Source organism: Trichomycterus rosablanca, chromosome 12, assembly GCF_030014385.1.
Source record: "Trichomycterus rosablanca isolate fTriRos1 chromosome 12, fTriRos1.hap1, whole genome shotgun sequence".
NCBI lineage: Eukaryota > Metazoa > Chordata > Actinopteri > Siluriformes > Trichomycteridae > Trichomycterus > Trichomycterus rosablanca.
The window spans coordinates 16515103-16536860 of NC_085999.1; the positions used below are offsets into that span (position 1 = coordinate 16515103).

General features: G+C 38.4%; 1 protein-coding gene across 1 annotated transcript; it reads right to left on the bottom strand.

The window, feature by feature from the left end:
- Nucleotides 1-1893: 1893 nt before the first annotated feature.
- si:dkey-219c10.4 (high affinity cGMP-specific 3',5'-cyclic phosphodiesterase 9A) lies at nucleotides 1894-20426 on the bottom strand. Its single transcript, XM_063005336.1, has 14 exons — nucleotides 20339-20426; nucleotides 19453-19614; nucleotides 16721-16772; nucleotides 16452-16554; nucleotides 15449-15591; nucleotides 15296-15355; nucleotides 10683-10860; nucleotides 7277-7399; nucleotides 7062-7154; nucleotides 5638-5705; nucleotides 5446-5548; nucleotides 4287-4391; nucleotides 2415-2561; nucleotides 1894-2325 (listed from the first exon to the last, which is right to left on the bottom strand). The coding sequence occupies exons 1-14, from the start codon at nucleotides 20424-20426 to the stop codon at nucleotides 2140-2142; spliced, it is 1611 nt and encodes a 536-aa protein (XP_062861406.1). The 3' UTR covers nucleotides 1894-2139.
- Between the last annotated feature and the right edge of the window lie 1332 nt (nucleotides 20427-21758).

The following is a 21758-nucleotide window of genomic DNA, read 5'->3' on the forward strand; positions in this document are numbered from 1 at the left end:
TGAAAGGGTGATGAGCGGACCACTCAAAGTTGCACGTTGTTTTGAGTGAGCTGTGAACAGAACTTTAGCATTACAGGGCTTGGTGTCAAGCATCAAAGTGGTGGATGTCCTCACGACAAGTGGTGGCTTTAAACCAGTGAAATTCAAGTAATATTTTTTGACATGTTCGTAAGCCAATGATGAATTAGCAAACTAATTATGATCGTTACAAGCATCCGGTAGCTGTCAAAGGAAGACAAATTTGTGTCTGAAAAAAGTTCCCACTAAAGAAATACCCCAATCACAATGTCAACACCATGCTTCACAGTAGATATGGTGTATTTTGTGAGGTGTGTTTTCCAGGCATTGTGCCAAACTGCAGACAGGCAGATGAAAAACCTGGTCCGTTTGCCCTAAAACCGTACGCATGGACACCCTAGTGATAGTAGAGTGGATTCTGCACATCATTTAGGTCAGTTTCTGAGAAAAGTTTAGCATGTTTACCTAGTGCCTGCATTAGTTTACTCCAGGTACTTGGGTTTCCCATAACCAAAAATGTGTAAAAGGTGGATTAGATGTTTTAAATTGCCCCTAAACATAAGTGAGGATGTAAATGTAATACACAAGGTTGTATTAATTATGTGTGCTCAGTGTTTCTGATTGAAGCCAGACCACTTTTTACCCCATCAGAATGAAGCAGTTTTAAAGAGGAACAAATGAAGGTAAACGTAGGCGCCACCTGCTGCTGACTCTGTGCTAATACACATCTTGACTGTGGGCGTGAATAACATTGATGGGTAAAAGTGGGAGAGAAATACAAGTTTTTGTACTTGGTGTACACAAGTATATTTTAGTATATTTTTAGTAGAAACCCAGCAGTAAGATTTGTCTTCTAGTGCTTGCTGAGCAATTTCCACAGAATGCAGTGCCATCACGGTGTTGACAAGAGCCTCTGTGTTAGTACATGCACGTGAAAATCAGACTTATTTTAACAAAACAGATGCACTCCTAAAAAGACCTAAAAACAAACCAATGCAAACCAACGCAAAAACATACACACAGAAAAGCGAGTGCAGACTAGAAAAGTCGAATCCCAGACATTTTTGGTGATTTAAAAATCCCGGCCGGACGCATTTTTTATGTCCAGGAAAAAGAGGACGTATGGTCACCCTAATGTAATCTAGAAAGTGATTGGTTTACATGAGTAAATGTAGGTTACTCAAAATGGTTGAAAACTTATCCAAACCACTTCTGACCGAGAAGAACCGTAACCTACACACACCCCTTTGACACGTGTGCAGTAGCCGACTGTATCTTTTCACCTGCACAAGACGAGTTCATATGCGGATCAGTTTTGCGTACAGGGAGTCACGCACTGATCTCTATTATCCCCCACCACTGATGCAGGCGCCATCAATCAGCCAGCAGAGGTCGTAATTGCAGACGTACGAGCCAATCATTGTCTGTGTAGACTGTAGACTGTGGGAGAAACCGGAGCACCCGGAGGAAACCCACGCGGACACTAGAACATGCAAGCTTGAAACAGAAAGGACCCAGACCGCCCCACCTGGGTATCGAACCCAGGGCCTTGTTGCTGTGAGGCGACAGTGCCACCCACTTAGCCACCGTGCCGCCCGACGGGTATTTACAGGTTACACATGCTTCATCAGTTCAAGTTCATGTCAAACACCATTACAAGCAACTTCGTATCTTCAGTTTACCTAACTTAAACTCCCCACAGAAAGGACCCGGACCACTCTACCTGGGGTGTTGAACCAAGGACCTTCTTTCTGTGAGGTGACAATGCTAATCCACCATCCCACTCATAATGTGTTCATAAAACAACTGGAAATAGATTTAATTTCAGTTAGATTCCTTTATTTTAATTTTGTAATGTAATTTTGTAGTGTAATGTGATAAAACCTAAGGATTTTTACAGTGTATGATAATCTTTTATAGGCATTGTAGGCCTAAATTGAACTATTTAAGTCAATCACTAACAAATATAAAGAAAACTGACAGCAAAACATGATTTTTAAATTAACACACTTCAACCAAAAATAAGTTTGCTTTTATTGTATCCTTGTCTTCAGGGGTCTGCTTGTCTTCTGAACCTCTTGGAGATGCTCATACAACATCACTATTTCTGAGAAACTTTGTTCACACCGAGCTTGATTTTAGTGTTTGTCCTGGCTCTGCTAAAGGCTCAGATTGGTTTGACCTTGCCCTCTCATCAGGTTTGGTTATTTTTTCATTCTGGGTCTGATTCTGCTTCTCCCTCTCAAATGCCTTTTCCATTTCCGTGTAGTAATCCAGGGCTTTTCTAACAGGGTCAATTATGTGTTGCTGTAAGACACAAATGAGCAATTATTATACCAGGTTGTGTTGTACAGCTGTTATTAAAATAAAAAATGAAGTTCAAGCTTTGTGCTCACCTCGAGACAGGGGAAGAGATTGGCCAGCTCAATGAAGAGTGGAAACAGGACAAAACGAATAAAGCCAGTCTGAGAGGAGGGCTTGGTAACCTTGTCCCGATCCATAAATGGTGTGACAGGAAGCCCCTCTAGCTTTTCCATGTCACTCTAAGTGGTTTCCAAAAGAAAATTGCATGGGCTGTTTTAAAACCCCATACAGTACCTTAATTTTAACCCCATACAGTACCTTAATTTTAACCCCATACAGTACCTTAATTTTAACCCCATACAGTACCTTAATTTTAACTCCATACAGTACTTTAATTTTAACCCCATACTGTACCTTAATTTTTTAACCCCCATACAGTTCCTTAATTTTTAACTCCATACTGTACCTTAATTTTTAACTCCATACAGTACTTTAATTTTAACCCCATACTGTACCTTAATTTTTTAACCCCCATACAGTACCTTAATTTTTAACTCCATACAGTACTTTAATTTTAACCCCATACTGTACCTTAATTTTTTAACCCCCATACAGTTCCTTAATTTTTAACTCCATACAGTACCTTAATATTAACCCCATACAATACCTTAATTTTAACCCCATACAATACCTTAATTTTAACCCCATACTGTACCTTAATTGTAACCCCATACTGTACCTTAATTGTAACCCCATACTGTACCTTAATTTTAACCCCATACAATACCTTAATTTTAACCCCATAAAATAACTTAATTTTAACCAAATACTGTACCTTAATTTTAACCCCATACTGTACCTTAATTTTTTAACCCCATACTGTACCTTAATTTTAACCCCATACAATACCTTAATTTTAACCCCATACAGTACCTTAATTTTTTAACCCCCATACAGTTCCTTAATTTTTAACTCCATACAGTACCTTAATTTTAACCCCATACAATACCTTAATTTTAACCCAATACTGTACCTTAATTTTAACCCCATACAGTACCTAAAATTTTTAACCCCTATACAGTTCCTTAATTTTAACCCAATACAATACCTTAATTTTAACCCCCATACAGTTCCTTAATTTTAACCCAATACAGTACCTTAATTTTTAACTCCATACAGTACCTTAATTTTAACCCCATACAATACCTTAATTTTAACCCCATACAGTACCTTACATTTTTAACCCCCATACAGTTCCTTAATTTTAACCCCATACAATACCTTAATTTTAACCCCATACAGTTCCTTAATTTTTAACTCCATACTGTACCTTAATTTTAACCCCATACAGTACCTTAAATTTTTAACCCCCATACAGTTCCTTAATTTTAACCCAATACAATACCTTAATTTTAACCCCATACAGTTCCTTAATTTTTAACTCCATACTGTACCTTAATTTTAACCCCATACAGTACCTTAATTTTTTAACCCCCATACAGCTCCTTAATTTTTAACTCCATACAGTACCTTAATTTTAACCCCATACAATACCTTAATTTTAACCCCATACAGTACCTTAATTTTAACCCCATACAATACCTTAATTTTAACCCCATACTGTACCTTAATTTTAACCCCATACTGTACCTTAATTTTAACCCCATACAATACCTTAATTTTAACCCCATACAGTACCTTAATTTTAACCCCATACAGTACCTAAATTTTAACCCCATACAATACCTTAATTTTAACCCCATACAGTACCTTAATTTTTAACCCCATACAGTACCTTAATTTTTTACCCCCATACAGTACCTTAATTCTTTAACCCCATACACTACCTTAATTTTTAACCCCATATAGTACCTTAATTTTTAACCCCATACAGTACCTTAATTTTTGTTCCTTTTTTTTGGAAATAAATTTTTGAATAATTTTAAATAAGTTTAAATTGTCACCTGGTTGAAAAACTCCTGCAACAAGCAGTCCAGCCAGGGCTCAGCCACATCCATAGGCCTCGCTTCATTCGAAATGTCACTCACTTTAATCATGATCATCATAAGCTGAAACAGAAAAGAGCATAAACTCTGTAATAGTTGAATAGTTTGATTTTAAAAGAACAAATTATTTTATCCATAAATGTAATTGCTTGTTCTGGTACTTCCACAAATACACAGTTAGAGAATAGAACAAACAGTGTTATTTATGCAAAGTCAGGGTCACAGTGGATCAAGAGAGGTTAGGAACAATGAAAGCAAGCTGAGAATACACCGTAGATGGGGTGACAGCAAACAAGTCATTTACAGATCAATACACATTACTCATTAATTTACACTTGAACCTATAGGCAATTTTGGGAGGTGGAAGAACAGACCAAACTCTACAAAGGCAGGAAACAGAGCTCAGGATTTAACACAGACCCTGCCGATGCCGATCCCCGTCCTGATTGAGGAGAGCGAGACTGACACACTTGTGCAGTAGCCGACTGCATCCTTTCATCTGCACGAAGTGAGTTCATATGCTGAACCCTGATCAACGCATTATCCCTTGTCTCTGTGCAGGCGCCATCAATCAGCCAGCAGAGGTCGGAATTGCCTCAGTTATGAGGAGTTCCTATCCAGCTCCCACCCTGTTTAAACAACAGTCAATCATTGTTTATGTAGGCACCCAGCTCAGCTGGAAGGCAGAGCTGAGTTTTAAACTGATGAGTTCGAAATGTCAGCTCTGGTGTGCTAGCTTGTTTTACTGCTGCACCACATGAGCGGCAGTATGTTTATTTTAATAAACAGTAGTTGTGCATTTAAATGCATTTTATTCACTGTAGAGGATGTATTAACTTATTTCCACCCAGAAACAGAAAATTAACCAAAGCTGTCCAAACATTGGACCAAGTATCATTTACTGCTAATAAAATTGTATGTAAAAAACAAAAAAAACAAAACACAGGTTTATTATCGGCAAGCCAGGCACATTCAGCACTTCTACGTGATTCCTATATGTTATTGCATGTATGCAGGACGCAAAGGTTTAAATTATATAGTATATGTATTAAATCTTTTATACCAAATGTTACAATTATTTGAATACATTAAAATAGATGACAATAGAATATCTTACCACATCTCTGTGGTCCTTGTTGCTGAAGTCAAACTGAGACAGAATGCTTTTAAACTTGTTGAGAATTTCAGTGTGCCTGCTCATGTCTGTAGCAAGGACGCACCTGAGGAAAATAAAAATACAACTCCTGCACACTGTGCCTTTAACTGAGTATCTATTGTTCTGTAACTCAATTTGTGAAAGCTATCATACTTAATTATGCCTTCTCTTATCCTCTTGTATTGATCTGTTGTCAGGTTCCGGAAGATGTTGCTGTCAGTCTGAAAGAGGTTGAAATTGAGTAGGGCATTTTCATTGCGCATAACTTTTACAAAGATTCTTCATGTTTGTGTGTTTAGGTCATGTGTTAAACTCAAAGCCTGAGGACCAGATATAGCCTGCTGGCTTAAGTAAACTGTTTCAAGGTAAAAATGCTACAGCATAACATAATCGTAATCATAATCACGAGATGACAATAATGTTTTTAGAAATCATTTTGCCAAGAAAGCGAGAATACCTTACAAAATCCAAGATATTTTATATGTATGTATGTATGTATATATATATATATATATATATATATATATATATATATATATATATATATATATATGGTATTATAATAATATAATATTATCAGTATAATACATGTAAATATAATCAATAAAATTAATTAATTTATTTATTTATTTTTTGAATTTTACCCCTATTTTCTCCCAAATTACCGTAGCCAGTCCGCTGCTGGGGACCCCGACAGCATCCAAGGAGGGTGTGTCTTGACCGACACACACTCCCTCCAATGTGTGCGGAGACTTACTAATCCCTGCTTATTATCCCAGACTATGGTATTATAATAATATAATATAATCAGTATAATGTATGTAAATATAATCAATAAAATTAATCAATTAATTGATTTATTTTTTGCATTTTACCCCTATTTTCTCCCAAATTACCATAGCCAATCCTCTGCTGGGGACCTCAACAGCATCCAAGGAGGGTGTGTCTTGACCGACACACACTCCCTCCAATGTGTGTGGAGACTTACTAATCCCTGCTTATTATCCCAGACTTCGGTGAATTTGCGTGTGAGGTTGGCTTCTCGCATGAAGAGCCACGGCCCAATCTCTGCGCCCCTCTACTTTCTTTACAGGTGCCCTGGGCAACCAAGGTCCTTACACAGCTTTGATAACCCCACCCCCTTTGTCCGGTCTTTTTCCACATAGCAGACTGGAGGCCAATTTTTGTCTGCAGCAGGCATTAGCCAATTATGCCTGCTAGAGGGTGCCCAGCCGACCAGTAGCAGAGCTGAGATTCGAACCCGATAAATATAAATTTAACAATAGGACACACATTACTCATACAGTTTGACAAGAGTGATGACATTACAGAGGGGTTTTTAATAGAAAACAGGCATTTGGGACTAAGGAAAGATATAGGTTTGATTTTTATATTACTAATAGAGAACATCAGATAACATGTTGCCTGTTTGCTTTCATTCTTTATAAGATAACATTTTTTGTTACCTAATATGCCAGACTAAACATTAAATCTGTTAAACTGTAATACAGTAATACAGTATATTAATGTGATATTCTATGCTATAATTCTGAAATCAAAGAATGTGCATGAGCTACCTTCTCCAGAATCTCAAATGCTACTGCACAGTGATGATTCTCCAATGGTGAAATGTCATTGTACCTCAAGGCGAGTTCAGTGCGAGCATTTATCTACAAATCAGTATAAAGTTAGGACAGTTGGTATTAAATAACTATAAATCAATAAAAATAGGCAGTGTTTATATTTAATGCAACATTTTGGCACAAAAAGCATGATAAGTTGTCTCTACCACCTGGTAGGCATTGTTGTAGCCAGTGTGGTCAAGATCATGACACACAGCTGAGGTCAACATGATTAAGAGATCAATGCTGTCAATCTTACTCCTCAGATCTGTTAGCCATATAAGGCCATACATCTGCCAACAAAAAGAATACACAAACACATGTGAACAGTATGAGCTCAGAAATATTGACAAGAATGTAAAATAAGCTGTATGACATGCTAATAGTTACCATATTAGGGTTTTGCAAATTGCATGCCTAAATCAGTACATACTTGAGCTACATATTAACTGTCAATAAACATAAAGTACCTATATTAAAATGCAAATGCATGGAAAAACATGCAAATCAATGCAAATATATTATCATTCTAATACTATCTAATATAAATATCTGAAATAAACATGTTTCCAGTTGGCTGTTTTTGCTGTTAAAATCCACAATGCACTTTTGTCAAACGTTAAATACTTTTAATAAACGTGTTATGTATGATTCCTTAACAAACAGAAACAAACTGAAGTGAATCCATAGTTAACACTACCTTACTCTAAACAACAAGTAAACAACAGTCCAAGAACACAAATCTACTAAAACCTGTTAGAACCAAAGTTTTTTTTTTGTTTTTTTTTTGCAAAAAACGAATAACAGAGTTAGTAAATAAGTAAGTCATCTTAGGTGCTTAGTATAGAGGTGGGTTTTCAATAATTTTTGAAAGACAGCGAGAGACTCAGATGTTCGGACAGACAGAGGAAGTTCGTTCCACCACTTGGGTGCAAGTACAGAGAAGAGCCTTGATGCTCGTCTTCCTCGAGTCCTGGGTGGAGGATCAAGTCGAGCGAGACCAGTGGCTCGGAGGTTGCATTGTACAGAGCGAGGTTTGATTAGACCTCGAAGGTACAGTGTATCACAAAAGTGAGTACACCCCTCACATTTCTGCAGATATTTAAGTATATCTTTTCATGGGACAACACTGACAAAATGACACTTTGACACAATGAAAAGTAGTCTGTGTGCAGCTTATATAACAGTGTAAATTTATTCTTCCCTCAAAATAACTCAATATACAGCCATTAATGTCTAAACCACCGGCAACAAAAGTGAGTACACCCCTAAGAGACTACACCCCTAAATGTCCAAATTGAGCACTGCTTGTCATTTTCCCTCCAAAATGTCATGTGATTTGTTAGTGTTACTAGGTCTCAGGTGTGCATAGGGAGCAGGTGTGTTCAATTTAGTAGTACAGCTCTCACACTCTCTCATACTGGTCACTGAAACTTCCAACATGGCACCTCATGGCAAAAAACTCTCTGAGGATCTTAAAAGACGAATTGTTGCGCTACATGAAGATGGCCAAGGCTACAAGAAGATTGCCAACACCCTGAAACTGAGCTGCAGCACAGTGGCCAAGATCATCCAGCGTTTTAAAAGAGCAGGGTCCACTCAGAACAGACCTCGCGTTGGTCGTCCAAAGAAGCTGAGTGCACATGCTCAGCGTCACAACCAGCTGCTGTCTTTGAAAGATAGGCGCAGGAGTGCTGTCAGCATTGCTGCAGAGATTGAAAAGGTGGGGGGTCAGCCTGTCAGTGCTCAGACCATACGCCGCACACTACATCAAATTGGTCTGCATGGCTGTCACCCCAGAAGGAAGCCTCTTCTGAAGTCTCTACACAAGAAAGCCCGCAAACAGTTTGCTGAAGACATGTCAACAAAGGACATGGATTACTGGAACCATGTCCTATGGTCTGATGAGACCAAGATTAATTTGTTTGGTTCAGATGGTCTCAAGCATGTGTGGCGGCAATCAGGTGAGGAGTACAAAGATAAGTGTGTCATGCCTACAGTCAAGCATGGTGGTGGGAATGCCATGGTCTGGGGCTGCATGAGTGCAGCAGGTGTTGGGGAGTTACATTTCATTGAGGGACACATTAACTCCAATATGTACTGTGAAATACTGAAGCAGAGCATGATCCCCTCCCTCCGGAAACTGGGTTGCAGGGCAGTGTTTCAGCATGATAATGACCCCAAACACACCTCTAAGACGACCACTGCTTTATTGAAGAGGCTGAGGGTAAAGGTGATGGACTGGCCAAGCATGTCTCCAGACCTAAACCCAATAGAACATCTTTGGGGCATCCTCAAGCGGAAGGTGGAGGAGCGCAAAGTCTCGAATATCCGCCAGCTCCGTGATGTCATCATGGAGGAGTGGAAAAGCATTCCAGTGGCAACCTGTGAAGCTCTGGTAAACTCCATGCCCAGGAGAGTTAAGGCAGTTCTGGGAAATAATGGTGGCCACACAAAATATTGACACTTCAGGAACTTTCACTAAGGGGTGTACTCACTTTTGTTGCTGGTGGTTTAGACATTAATGGCTGTATATTGAGTTATTTTGAGGGAAGAATAAATTTACACTGTTATATAAGCTGCACACAGACTACTTTTCATTGTGTCAAAGTGTCATTTTGTCAGTGTTGTCCCATGAAAAGATATACTTAAATATCTGCAGAAATGTGAGGGGTGTACTCACTTTTGTGATACACTGTAGCTTGGAGCTGGTCCATTTTTGGCTTTGTAGGTGAGCACCAGTGTTTTAAACTGAATGTGTGCAGCTACAGGAAGCCAGTGAAGAGAACGTAGCAGTGGGGTGATGTGGCAGTGTTTAGGCTGGGTAAAAACCAAACAAGCAGCTGCATTTTGAATGAACTGCAAGGGTTTAGTAGTGGACATGGGAGCTCCTGCCAGGAGGGAGTTGCAGTAGTCCAACCGTGAGATTACAAGTGACTGCACAAGAATCTGAGTAGCTGCCATGGAGATAAATGGCCAAATCTTCCTGATGTTGTACAGGAGGAACCGGCACGATCTTGTCATGTTGGCTACATGAGAAGAGAAGGTCAGCTGGTTATCCAGGACAACACCAAGGCTCCTTACATTATCAGATGGTCTGATCTGGGAGTCATCAAGAGAATCACATCTATTCATTTTGGTCCACAAAAAAAGATAAGTGGTCCCATAACACTAGCTCCGATGTTATGCCTTTTTTGCTTCTGCTGATTTCATTCCCAGGGCTGTTTTTATGGCATTAATGGGCAGCACCCCTTAGTGGCCCCCAGCTAACAGTTTTCTAGCTAAACCATAAGGTCATTTAGTCAGTAATTACGCATTTCATTTGTTAAATTTATACTTAGCAGCTATAAACTTAGCAATGCTGGCATCATAGATGATTACATCTAGTACATTAAGTGAATCAAAACAACAACTGGTTTAGTTTACACATCATGATTGATGACTTCCTGTTCACCAGGAGATAAATAGCTCAGGAGATAAATAGATCAGGAGATAAATAGATCAGGAGATAAATATAGGTTTTATAATAAAAAAATAAAGTAAACAAAATGTAACCTGTATTGTCCTCTCTCTTACCATTTGAGTAACACAGAAGCAGTGCTTAAAGTTGTGAAACGGGATGTTGTTGTAGCGTTTGTAGACCTCATAAAGAAACTGCTGCAGCACATCCAGCTCTATGTTAAAAGCAGAGATAAAGTCCAGGTCTGTGTACATCACCTGTAGCAACACCATAATCTCAGCATCCTCCCACTGCCTACACATACACACACACACACACACACACACACACACACACACACACAATAACCATCATCTTCAGCCTGCTTTGTGTTCTGGTGACATTTTGTCTGCTTTATTCAAACACACAGTAGGCTGGTTACCTGGTTTTACACTCATTTTCTGATTCACAGACAGTCACTATGTAATGAGTCAATTACCTTCATTCGGCTCCTCACATGGCCTGTAGTGTAGATTGACTGGTTTAAGTTCTGAGTTGGCTCTAGAGCCGCATGCAGTTTTTGCTGCCCTCTTGCGGCTGCGCAGCAAAATCAGATTTTTAAATTAAGGTAAAATAACCTACTTTTCCTGTAATATGGTGCTTAACAGTAGAATAATACTTTGCTGACTATTGTAACGGAAACAGTTTTGGTTCTAAATGCTGGGATTAATATGTAACTGCTAATTCAACAACCTTGAACATTAGACAAGCGGTATGCCAGTCAGAGTGCTGAGATGTCTTTCTAAAAGCACTGCGCATGGTTGACCTACTTTGACCTACTTTTACACTCTTTCCACACTTTTTTTACTCTAATTATTAAGAATTTCAAAAACAAACAACATCACTTTTCTACATAGTCAGGTTGAGTGCGTAGCCTCTGATGCAACGCTGCTTTCACATCATCATCACATCAAAATCTTCTTCTCCTTAAAGCTTATTTGAGCGGTCCAAAAAGGTGGAAATCAGATGGAGATAAATCTGGACTATAAGCTCTCTCTCAGTCTCTCAGACACGACCAATTACTACCCTCACCGTTTCCAACAAAAATATAAAATTGCAGAAACTTTTTGAAGATCCCTTGTAAATAAATAATTATTTCAAGTGAAATTGCAACTGAAATTCCTGAACATCAAATAACATCATCATCATTTATGGTAAGTCAGTAACTATGCATTTAGCATTTAGCAAATCTTAACTTGGCAGCTGAAAACATTTATTACTTGTCAGCAATACTAGCATCATGGATTATCCCTTTTAGTCTTCCGCTTCCCAATCGTGTCTCGATCGTATATGAAAGATCACACTGACTGTGTTATGAAAAAATATCATGAAAAAACCTCTGCCAAGTCTTACATTGTGAGCAGCTTACTGTGTTTGACACAGAAATTTGGAATGAGATTCGGTATACACAGAAGCAGAAGCTGATCAAAATAATGATGAGTTTGAAATAATAATAAGCTGAAAGCATTCATGGGCAGTGTTTTGAGAGGTGTAACGGGCAGTAAAAGCATGAAACTGCATGAATATTAGCCTGCTGACTTTCATTGAGACAATCCGAATTTCATAGATGACAAGAACACAAGTGCTGTCGGCCTTGTGAAAGCTAAACATGTCACGATCTCTGAGATATTCAATAAATGTTTACAAAAAAACAGTATTGCTTCTTACACACCTGATAAGAACATAAATGTGGATACCACAGTAGGTTAATGAGGAGCAGCACTTCTAGTGTTAACCCTGGGGATTGGTGCACAGACTGCTGGTCACATAGCAACACAGACAACAATCTTGCATAGCTTACTAACCAACAATATGGCCAAGCAAAGACAGATTCAAGAATTTAGAGATCAATGGAAAGACTAGCTTGCATTTATATGCAATCCGACTGGTTTCCCAATATCTCTAATCTGCAATAGGAAAAGGTAGGTAAAGCATCCTGTTGGAGATACGAGAAAAGTGGCTGTAACTGAGCTGAAGGTGGATCGAGTAGCTAGTTGTTATTGTTATTGTTATAAGTCACGGAACAGAAGTGTGTGGATGAGTACACCCGGGACCCCCTAGCCTCAAAGGACATCTGTTCATCCCTATTTCTGACCAGGGCTGGTTTATTTTTGGTTAAAGACAGGGACAGCTTTCTCAAGCTTGTTTAACTTGCCCTTGCTTCTATATCTTTCATAGTTATTCCTTTGTGGAGTTGATTACCTGAACTAACTCACTGCCTGACTTTTGGCTCTGAGTCAACTCCCTGTATTGACTTCTCTTCTTAACACCAATATTTTCCAGTTTAGCTAAAAAAGAGAAGCTTCGGGCCTCAAATGCGTGTTAGTAGGCTGGTGGATCGAGTAGCTGGTCAACTGACTGTAGCCATCTATCTCTCTTCCTTGCAGGCTTAGGTAGGGATTGAGAGGTTCTTAGGTACCCTCTCCCCTCCTTTTCTTGCAGAGTGGACCAGGCCACTATATCTTCCAGTGTGGTGCAATAGTTACACAAAAACCACCTCATTTAATCCAGTTCTGCAACTGGGTCCTGACCCCTGCTGCTGTTAAGTCCTCCCCATTACGTGCTTAACAGCCTTTATTACACTTTATGTGCTGCTCTTTGATAGAAACACAAGGCTGACAAGTTAATGTCTTTGTTTCTGAACAGTTCTTTTGAATCAATTCCAGAAAAGCTGCATCCTGTTTTTTACACCCTGAAAGGTCCGGGTTCTAAAACCAAGCTGGAAGACTGCTGCATAAATACATGGTTGAAAGCCCAGAGCTTAGAAGCACTGCTATTGATTGTGAAGCCTTCCAAACAACCATCCATAATGATATGAGGTCTTTCGGGCAGATGAAAGGACAGAGTCTCCTTTGTCCTCTTTATGCATGGTAAAAAAGCTTTGCTTCTGTAATGAACATCCATTTAGTTGTAGCAGGTGCAGAGCTCATTTATTCAACTCACACAGGTTGATGAGGTTTAATAGTTTAGCATCCTCAGCCTTGAGAAAAATAATTGATGTATGACCTGAAGTATTGTGAATAATGAAATATTTAAAACAAGGTGCAGGACAGTATTCTAATTTCTAATTTCCTTTTTAAAGTGATTGCAGTGACAATTTTTGATGTAATTGATCTATACACATTTCAAATGAATATATAGAATTGGTTGTACATGCTAAATTTAATGACTTGCATAAGAGTAGTGCTCTTCACTGTAAATCCACCAAATTACAAAACCATTCCTATACTGACCCAGAACTACAGTAAGATTAAATCCAAATTAAAACATATTGTATTTGTGGGAAATGAGTTGGTATTAATTATTCACTAACTTCTTCATCCTGATTAGGGCATGGACAAGTGGTCCAGTGCTGCCTGGAAACACTGGAAGCAAGGCATAAGTACACACTGGAAAAGAAGTTAATAGACTAGAGAGCACAACATACTTACCAATTAGGAGAGAGGGGCAGATTTTGTGAACCTGGATTTGGGTGCCCTGTCCAGGATGTATCTCTACATGGCACCAGACCCACCAAACCCTTATTATTATTATCATCATCATTATTATTCATTTATTTATTTATTGTCTTTTTTCCCATCGCTTCATCCAATTCATCCACGCGCACACACACACACACACACACACACACACACACACCACACACCTAGAGCAATTTAATATCTCCAATTAACCTGACTGTATGCCATTGGACTGTGGTGGGAAACCGGAGCACCTGGAGAAAACCCACATGGACACGGGCAGAACATGCAAACTCCACACAGAAAAGACCCAGAGCATTTAACCTGGGAATCAAACCCAGGACCTTCTTCACCCTAATTAGAGTATGGACAAGTGGTCCAGTGCTGCCTAGAAACACTGGAAGCAAGGCATAAGTACACACTGGAAAGGAAGTGAATATATTGCAGAGTACAACATACTTACCCATTAGGGTAATGGGTAATCTTTGCATGGCACCAGCACCACCAAACCCTTATTATTATAATCATCATCATTATTATTATTCTTTCAGTCATTCATTCATTCATTTTCATTCATTCATTGTCTTTTTCCTACCGCTTCAACCAATTCATACACACACACACACACATCTCCAGTCTCTTTCTCCAGTTAACCTGACTGTATGCCACTGGACTATGGTAGGAAACTGGATCACCTGGAGAAAACCCACATGGACACAGGTAGACCATGCAAACTCCACACAGAAAGGACCGGAAGCACTTAACCTGGAATCAAACCCTTCTTGCTGTGAGGCGACAGTGCTACCCATTGAGCCACCGTCCTGCCCCATTAATTATTATTATCATTATCGACCTTTCCTTCAATTTCAGTTACTGCAAATTCCAACTTTCTATGCATGACAGCTACAAATCTGGTAAAGTGAGGGCTAACATGTGCTTTCTCTATGATGTGTAAAGCTGGCCACACCCCTTTTCAACTGCAGTTTATGTACTGGCATTGGGGAAATCAGCAAGGTTATAAAAGACAAAAATTGCATCTTTTTATACAATAAAGTTGCTCAGATCAACAGGGGACACAGTAGTGCCATGGTTATGTTATACAATCTACTATTACTAAAACAAATAATATCCATTACAGTGTTGTACAGCGCTCTCCCATGCATTGTTTTTTAAACTGGTTCTTAGAGATACCAGCATTTAATTACCATATAGTATGAAACAAAACTCACCAGTTATCAAAGGTAGGGGTCTTTAGGTATTGTCTCACCTCCTCAGAAACCTCCAAGGAACTGTGTGAACATAACGGGTTATTTTACTTTATTTTACTTTAATTTTTAATAATTATTACTGTGTGGGACTGACAGTTACAGTGTCAAACTCACCTCATTTGGAGGAACTTTTCTTTCACAAGTTCACACTCTTCTCTCGTCTTGCGCAGTGTTCTCTTATGGTAGAACGGTGAGGGTTTGTGGGTACCCTTAGACATTTCCTTAAACAGACCCAGCCAGCTCAGGTGCTCCACACTCTAAAAAGATAACAACTCGGTGAGTAGCATGGAAACTAAGGTCACGAACAACTGATTTTACAAAATGCAGGTCTTTAGAGTTAAATCACTAAGATGGCTTTTTTTTTTATTTCTGCCAGTGCAAAGTTGAATTCTTGATTGAGGTTGTTTGAAAACACAACTATGACTTGAAATCCCAGAGCTAAATTATTGCTCTATTTACCTTTTACATTTTAAGAAGTAATTCACAAGTACTTGTCCGTCAGACACAGAAACATAAATTTTTTTATTGCAGTTTAACACGATAAAATGTAACTGTAACTGTTCATTTTAATGCCACTTAAGGAACCAATTTATTATAGCTGTAATTGTGAAAATAGCTAAAAGGGGCACTTGTTTTGTCAATATTTCTTATCAATTATTGTATCAAGAACTGATAACAATCATTATAATTTTTGTATATATATTTTTTAGATATTTTTTAACCGATTGAGGAGAGCGAGACTGACACACGCCCCTCCAACATATGTGCAGTAGCCGACTGCATCTATTCACCTGCACGAGGCGAGTTCATATGTGGATCAGCTTTGTGTACGGCGAGCCACACCCTGATCAAAGCATTATCACTCGACTGCATGCACCATCAATCAGCCCGCAGAGGTCGTAATTGCCTCAGTTATGAGGAGTTTCTATCCCACCCTGTATGAACAACAGCCGATCGTTGTTCATGTGTGAGCCCAGCCCAGATGGATGGCAGAGATCGAAATGTCAGCTCTGGTGTGCTAGCGTGTTTTACTGCTGCACCACCTGAGCGCCACTGATAACAATTATAACATGTTACTTTTGTAATTACTGTGGTCTAAATGAATCCCTGAGCTTACCTCAAGTTTTTCTCTGAATGACTCCACCTGTTGCTTCATCTCATAAACAATTCCTGGAGTTTTGCCAGCTTCAATACAAATCTTCTTTTCTAGGCTTTGTAACCTATTCAGAAAATATATTTCAAAATATTTGTTTTGTCTTTAAAATTATTCAGTTTATTGTTTTTATTTCAGTACGTCGTAATTAAAGCCACTGTAAAAATATTGTATATATTTGTATATAAAATGTGTATATATAGTGTATATAGTTTAGTTGAACTGATATCTACCTTTTCTCCATGGAGGAGAGATCAAAGCCAAGGGCCACTGCTAGCTCTGTACCTAGAACATGACATAGTCATACTTTACAAAGATGCATTTAAATTAGATTTTTAAGATAAGATAAGATAAGATAAGACAAGACAAGACAAGAGACAAGACAAGACAAGATAAGACAAGATAAGACAAGATAAGACAAGACAAGACAAGACAAGACAAGATAAGATAAGATAAGATAAGATAAGATAAGATAAGATAATCCTTTATTAGTCCCACAGTGGGGAAATTCTCATCGTTGCAGCAATGAAGGGATAGTACAGCACTCAGTATAAAAAAATAGACAATAAGAAGAACAATGTATAATAATAATAAGTCAGGAAAAACTCTGAAAAATATTTACAAATAATTGCACATGGGAAAAATATTGCACATTGTAATAATTTCACATGAGGAAACAGTTGCACATAGTTATGAATAATTTAAAGTGTGTGTGTGATCTGCCTGGAACAGTGCTGGTTATACAGTCTAACAGCAGCAGGAAGGAAGGACCTGCGGTACCGCTCTTTCCCACATTTGGGGTGAAGCAGCCTGTCACTGAAGGAGCTACCCAGTGCTGCAAGAGTCTCATGCACGGGGTGGGAGTCATTCTCCAGCATGGATGCCAGCTTGGCTAACATCCTTCTGTCTACCACCACCTGCACTGGGTCTAAGGGGCTCCCCAGGACAGAGCCGGCCCTCTTAATGAGTTTGTCTAGTCTCTTCCTGTCCGTTGTAGAGATGCTGCTGCCCCAGCATACCACTCCATAAAAGATGGCTGATGCCACCACTGTGTCAAAGAAAGTCCTCAGGAAAGGAAAAAAGTACGAAAAAACACAAACGTGAGCAGGAGCTGTTGCAACAGGCAGCCACCTCCACGGCACCATTAGGAGTATATATAGGTTTTATAATTAAATTTCATTATTACATAGTATCACCTACAATCACACTAGCCATGATACAATGCTCGGGTGTTAAATAATGCACCAGTGTTATATAACATTTGATTTTGAAGCCATTAAAAAATAAATGTTTTTGGATTATTGTTTCTAAACAATTAACTATTGACTATATGTCATCCTGTGAAAAAAGACACTATCATATACACTCATTGGGGAAAAACAGTATTGGAACACCTCTTCTAAATTTTGAATTCACGTGTTTTAGCCACAAGGAAAATACTAACAAGTGAAATAAATCTATTATAAGCCCTTAGAAAGCATTTTTAGAAGAATGGCTGTTTTACAGCTGAAAGGATCACTAGAGGTCACTCTACTTTAATACATTTGTTTTTGAAATGGGGTGTCCAGCAAGCTCATGGTCAGGCATCCAAATACTTTTGGGCATATAGTGTAGCATGTAAAAATGCACTGCAATAAATAATAGTTGGATATACGCACATTTCTTATAGTTTTTGTTATTAGACGATAATGAAATTATTAGACAATTAAACCCTTTTTAACATGTGTTACTAAAAATGATTTCATTTTAATGGAAGTTATTTTATTAAGCATATATTATCACTTAAAATGATTGCTATAATATGTCAAAATGTTTACAAATGGGTTGCATAATGTATTAATACTTTCATGACAATTTAATAAGAAAACACTGCAGATATTTACCTATGTTAAAATGTTTTAAGTTGTAAAATACAAATTTCTGTGGTAAAATACACCGATCAGCCATAACATTAAAACCACCTCTTTGTTTCTACACACACTGTCCACTTCCATATAGAAGCACTTTGTAGATCTACAATTACTGACTGTAGTTCATCTGTTTCTCTGCATGCTTTGTTAGCCCCCTTTCATGCTGTTCTTCAATGGTCAGGACCCCCACAGGACCACTACAGAGTAGGTATTATTTGGGTGGTGGATCATTCTCAGCACTGCAGTGACACTGACATGGTGGTGGTGTGTTAGTTTGTGTTGTGCTGGTATGAGTGGATAAGACACAGCAGTGCTGATGGAGTTTTTAAACACCTCAATGTCACTGCAGGACTGTGAATAGTCCACCAACCAAAAATATCCAGCCAACAGCGCCCTGTGGTCAGCGTCTTGAATGAGCAATCATCTCTGACTTCACATCTACAAGGTGGACCACCTAGGTAGGAGTGTCTAATAGAGTGGACAGTGAGTGGACACAGCATTTTAAAACTCCAGCAGCGCTGCTGTGTCTGATCCACTCATACCAGCACAACACACACTAACACACCACCACCATGTCAGTGTCACTGCAGTGCTGAGAATGATCCACCACCTAAATAATACCTGCTCTGTAGTGGTACTGTGGGGGTCCTGATCATTAAGGAACAGGGTGAAAGCAGGCTAAAAAGGTATGTAGAGAAATAGATGGACTACAGTCAATAATTGTTGAACTACAAAGTGCTCCTATATGGTAAGTGGAGCTGATCAAATGGACAGTGAGTGTAGAAACAAGGAGGTGGTTTTAATGTTATGGCTGATCAGTGTATATTCAAATTTATTTAGGGTTAGTTATTTATTCATAAAACTTATAAACTTGGTTTGACTCCAGGACAAAATAATTGGACTATGTGTAGTATAACAATTAAAATAATAAAATACCACTCTTGTGTATTTCATTATTAGATTTTATTTATTATTTTGTTTTATTTATTTTATATATATATTCCATAACCCATTTCAAGTTTGACACCCCTTATGTAACTTCTTTAGGCCCATACCTAATGGCTCACTGTTGCAGTCAGCAGCAACCACCTCCAGCTTGTAGCATGACTGAGGAGTGTTGGGAGTCAGCTGTGTAGAGATATTAATGATGTTGCCATTGGGGTTGTAGAGCTTCAGGATATCATGTGGGCCAGCTTCAGCTGCAGATCGGAACAGGTCTGTAAAGGTACCCATATAATGTGAATCATCATGTTCAATTTAGAAAACAGCATGACTTTTACAAATAGCATGTGCTTGACAGAGAGCTGCCACTTCAGGAGAGCTTTGTCAGCACCACCTGTGGCCCATGTCATTCAAATTGAGCTGCATACACTTCATTATTTAACAAAAAAATATATTTCCTTTACCATCAATAACCTGTTAATTTTGTTTAAAGTTCAAAAACAATAATCAGCACATGACACCAATGATGTATGTAACATGTAGTATGAGGGTATGCTTCTGATTCAATAAAGCATCACTTCTGTTTTTTTTATATGCTGGTAATCTAGTTTATGTTGAAACAATAAATTGATAAGATTGATCACAGATCATTTTGAATAATTAAGTAAAAAAGTAAAAATTTGAAAGTAAAAAACAAAACATTAAAATTTAAACACTTGTATAAAACACCTACATTTGCATCAGCATGCACGATAGTTCCTAAATAAGTAAAAACAATCTATCTATCTATCTATCTATCTATCTATCTATCTATCTATCTATCTATCTATCTATCTACCTACCTACCTACCTACCTACCTACCTACCTACCTACCTATCTATCTATCTATCTATCTATCTATCTATCTATCTATCTATCTATCTATCTATCTATCTATCTATCTATCTATCTATTAAATACATAATTTTAATATTGTATAATCTTGAGCATGTTCTTACCTTTGACATCTTGAGCAGGACAGTCGATAGGAAATTCAGCCCGCTCTGGTCTTCCATTTACTGTAAAATAAATGATTTTAGTTTCCATGTGTGCCAGTCAACAGCTCTTTCATTCTTACCAAACAGCTGAATGAAGTGTGTACAGTGTGTGACATTTATTTAACAAACAGCCACTTCACAGCCCCTCCCTCCCCTTCTCCCCTTCTCCCATCCATCCCTCCTTATCCTCATCATTTTTAATTCTTCCTCACCTGTAAGCAAACATCCCCTGTGTTCAGTTATCGCCTACAGTGCTGCAGTGTTAACTTGTTGTCTTGTAATTATACAAGCAGTGTAGGTGATGATTCAACACTGGGCTTCTGCTGTACAGAGCATTTTATTTTAAAAAAAAATCATTAAAGTGTTTGCAAATGGCTGATAATACATTATTAATTTTATGCAAAACAACCTTGCTTATATTTTGATACTTAAACTAAGCAAGTGCACACATAAGGTATGTAATCTATGCAGTATTAAAAGTATTCCTTTACAACTCCAAATCTTCATGTATGGAAAAATGTATGGAAATAACCCACAGTGCAGATAATATGGACCCAAGATTTCATGGTTTGTCTGGTCAACTTCATTTCATTTGCTATTTCCATTCTTGTATTTCATCAACCTTTCGATCAATAGTTTTTCATTTCATTTTCATACTTTACCACCACTTTATTCTGATCAAGGTCATGGTGGATCCAGTTTTGGAATCACTGGGCACAATGCAGTAACACCCTGGACAGGATGCCCCCCAGACATCATGTCTGTATGTAGGTCGACTGGCAGATAGGATTCAAACCATGGATTCCAGCAGTATTGGGCTAGTCCGTTACTTACAACAAACAGGGAAAGACTTTTTAACAAGGCAGGCATGCAGTCTATTGATCTGTAGCTGTTGAGATGCTTTGTGGTGTGAAATGCAAATCCTTCCCCTGCAGCAGTAACAACATCTTCTGTGTTATCCGGTCTTTACCCGATGAACTCTTTCTTTTAGCTGCAGTTTTGTGTTTTGCTGAACTGTCACCTTTATTTAACACAACGCATGTGTCAGCTTTGCAGGTCATGCATTCTGCGTCCCAAGGATCCCGACCAAGACAAAAACACAGATTTTTTTCTGTAATTCATCTGTGAATTTTCATTTGAACTTGGGCGTTTTAAAGAGAAGTGCGAGATGGCGGGATCTCAAGAGAAAGGTGATATCAGTGCAAAAACTCACAAGAATAGGGCAAGCAGACTACAAAAGCCGAATCCCTGACATTTTAGTTATTTACAAATCCCGACTGGATGCATTTTGTTGGTCCAAAAAAGAGGAAAATTGTTTATTTATAATTTTACCTCATTATACTGGGGGATCATTTTGAGCATATCTGAATATTGACATACC

Coding starts and splice junctions, on each gene's coding strand:
- si:dkey-219c10.4 (XM_063005336.1), bottom strand. CDS start 20,426: ATGGAAACTAAAATCATTTATTTTACAGTAAATGGAAGACCAGAGCGG. Junction 7,400..10,682: donor GCTTCTGTGTTACTCAAATG/GTAAGAGAGAGG, acceptor TTTTGTTGGCAG/ATGTATGGCCTTATATGGCT. Junction 7,155..7,276: donor GCTACAACAATGCCTACCAG/GTGGTAGAGACA, acceptor ACTGATTTGTAG/ATAAATGCTCGCACTGAACT.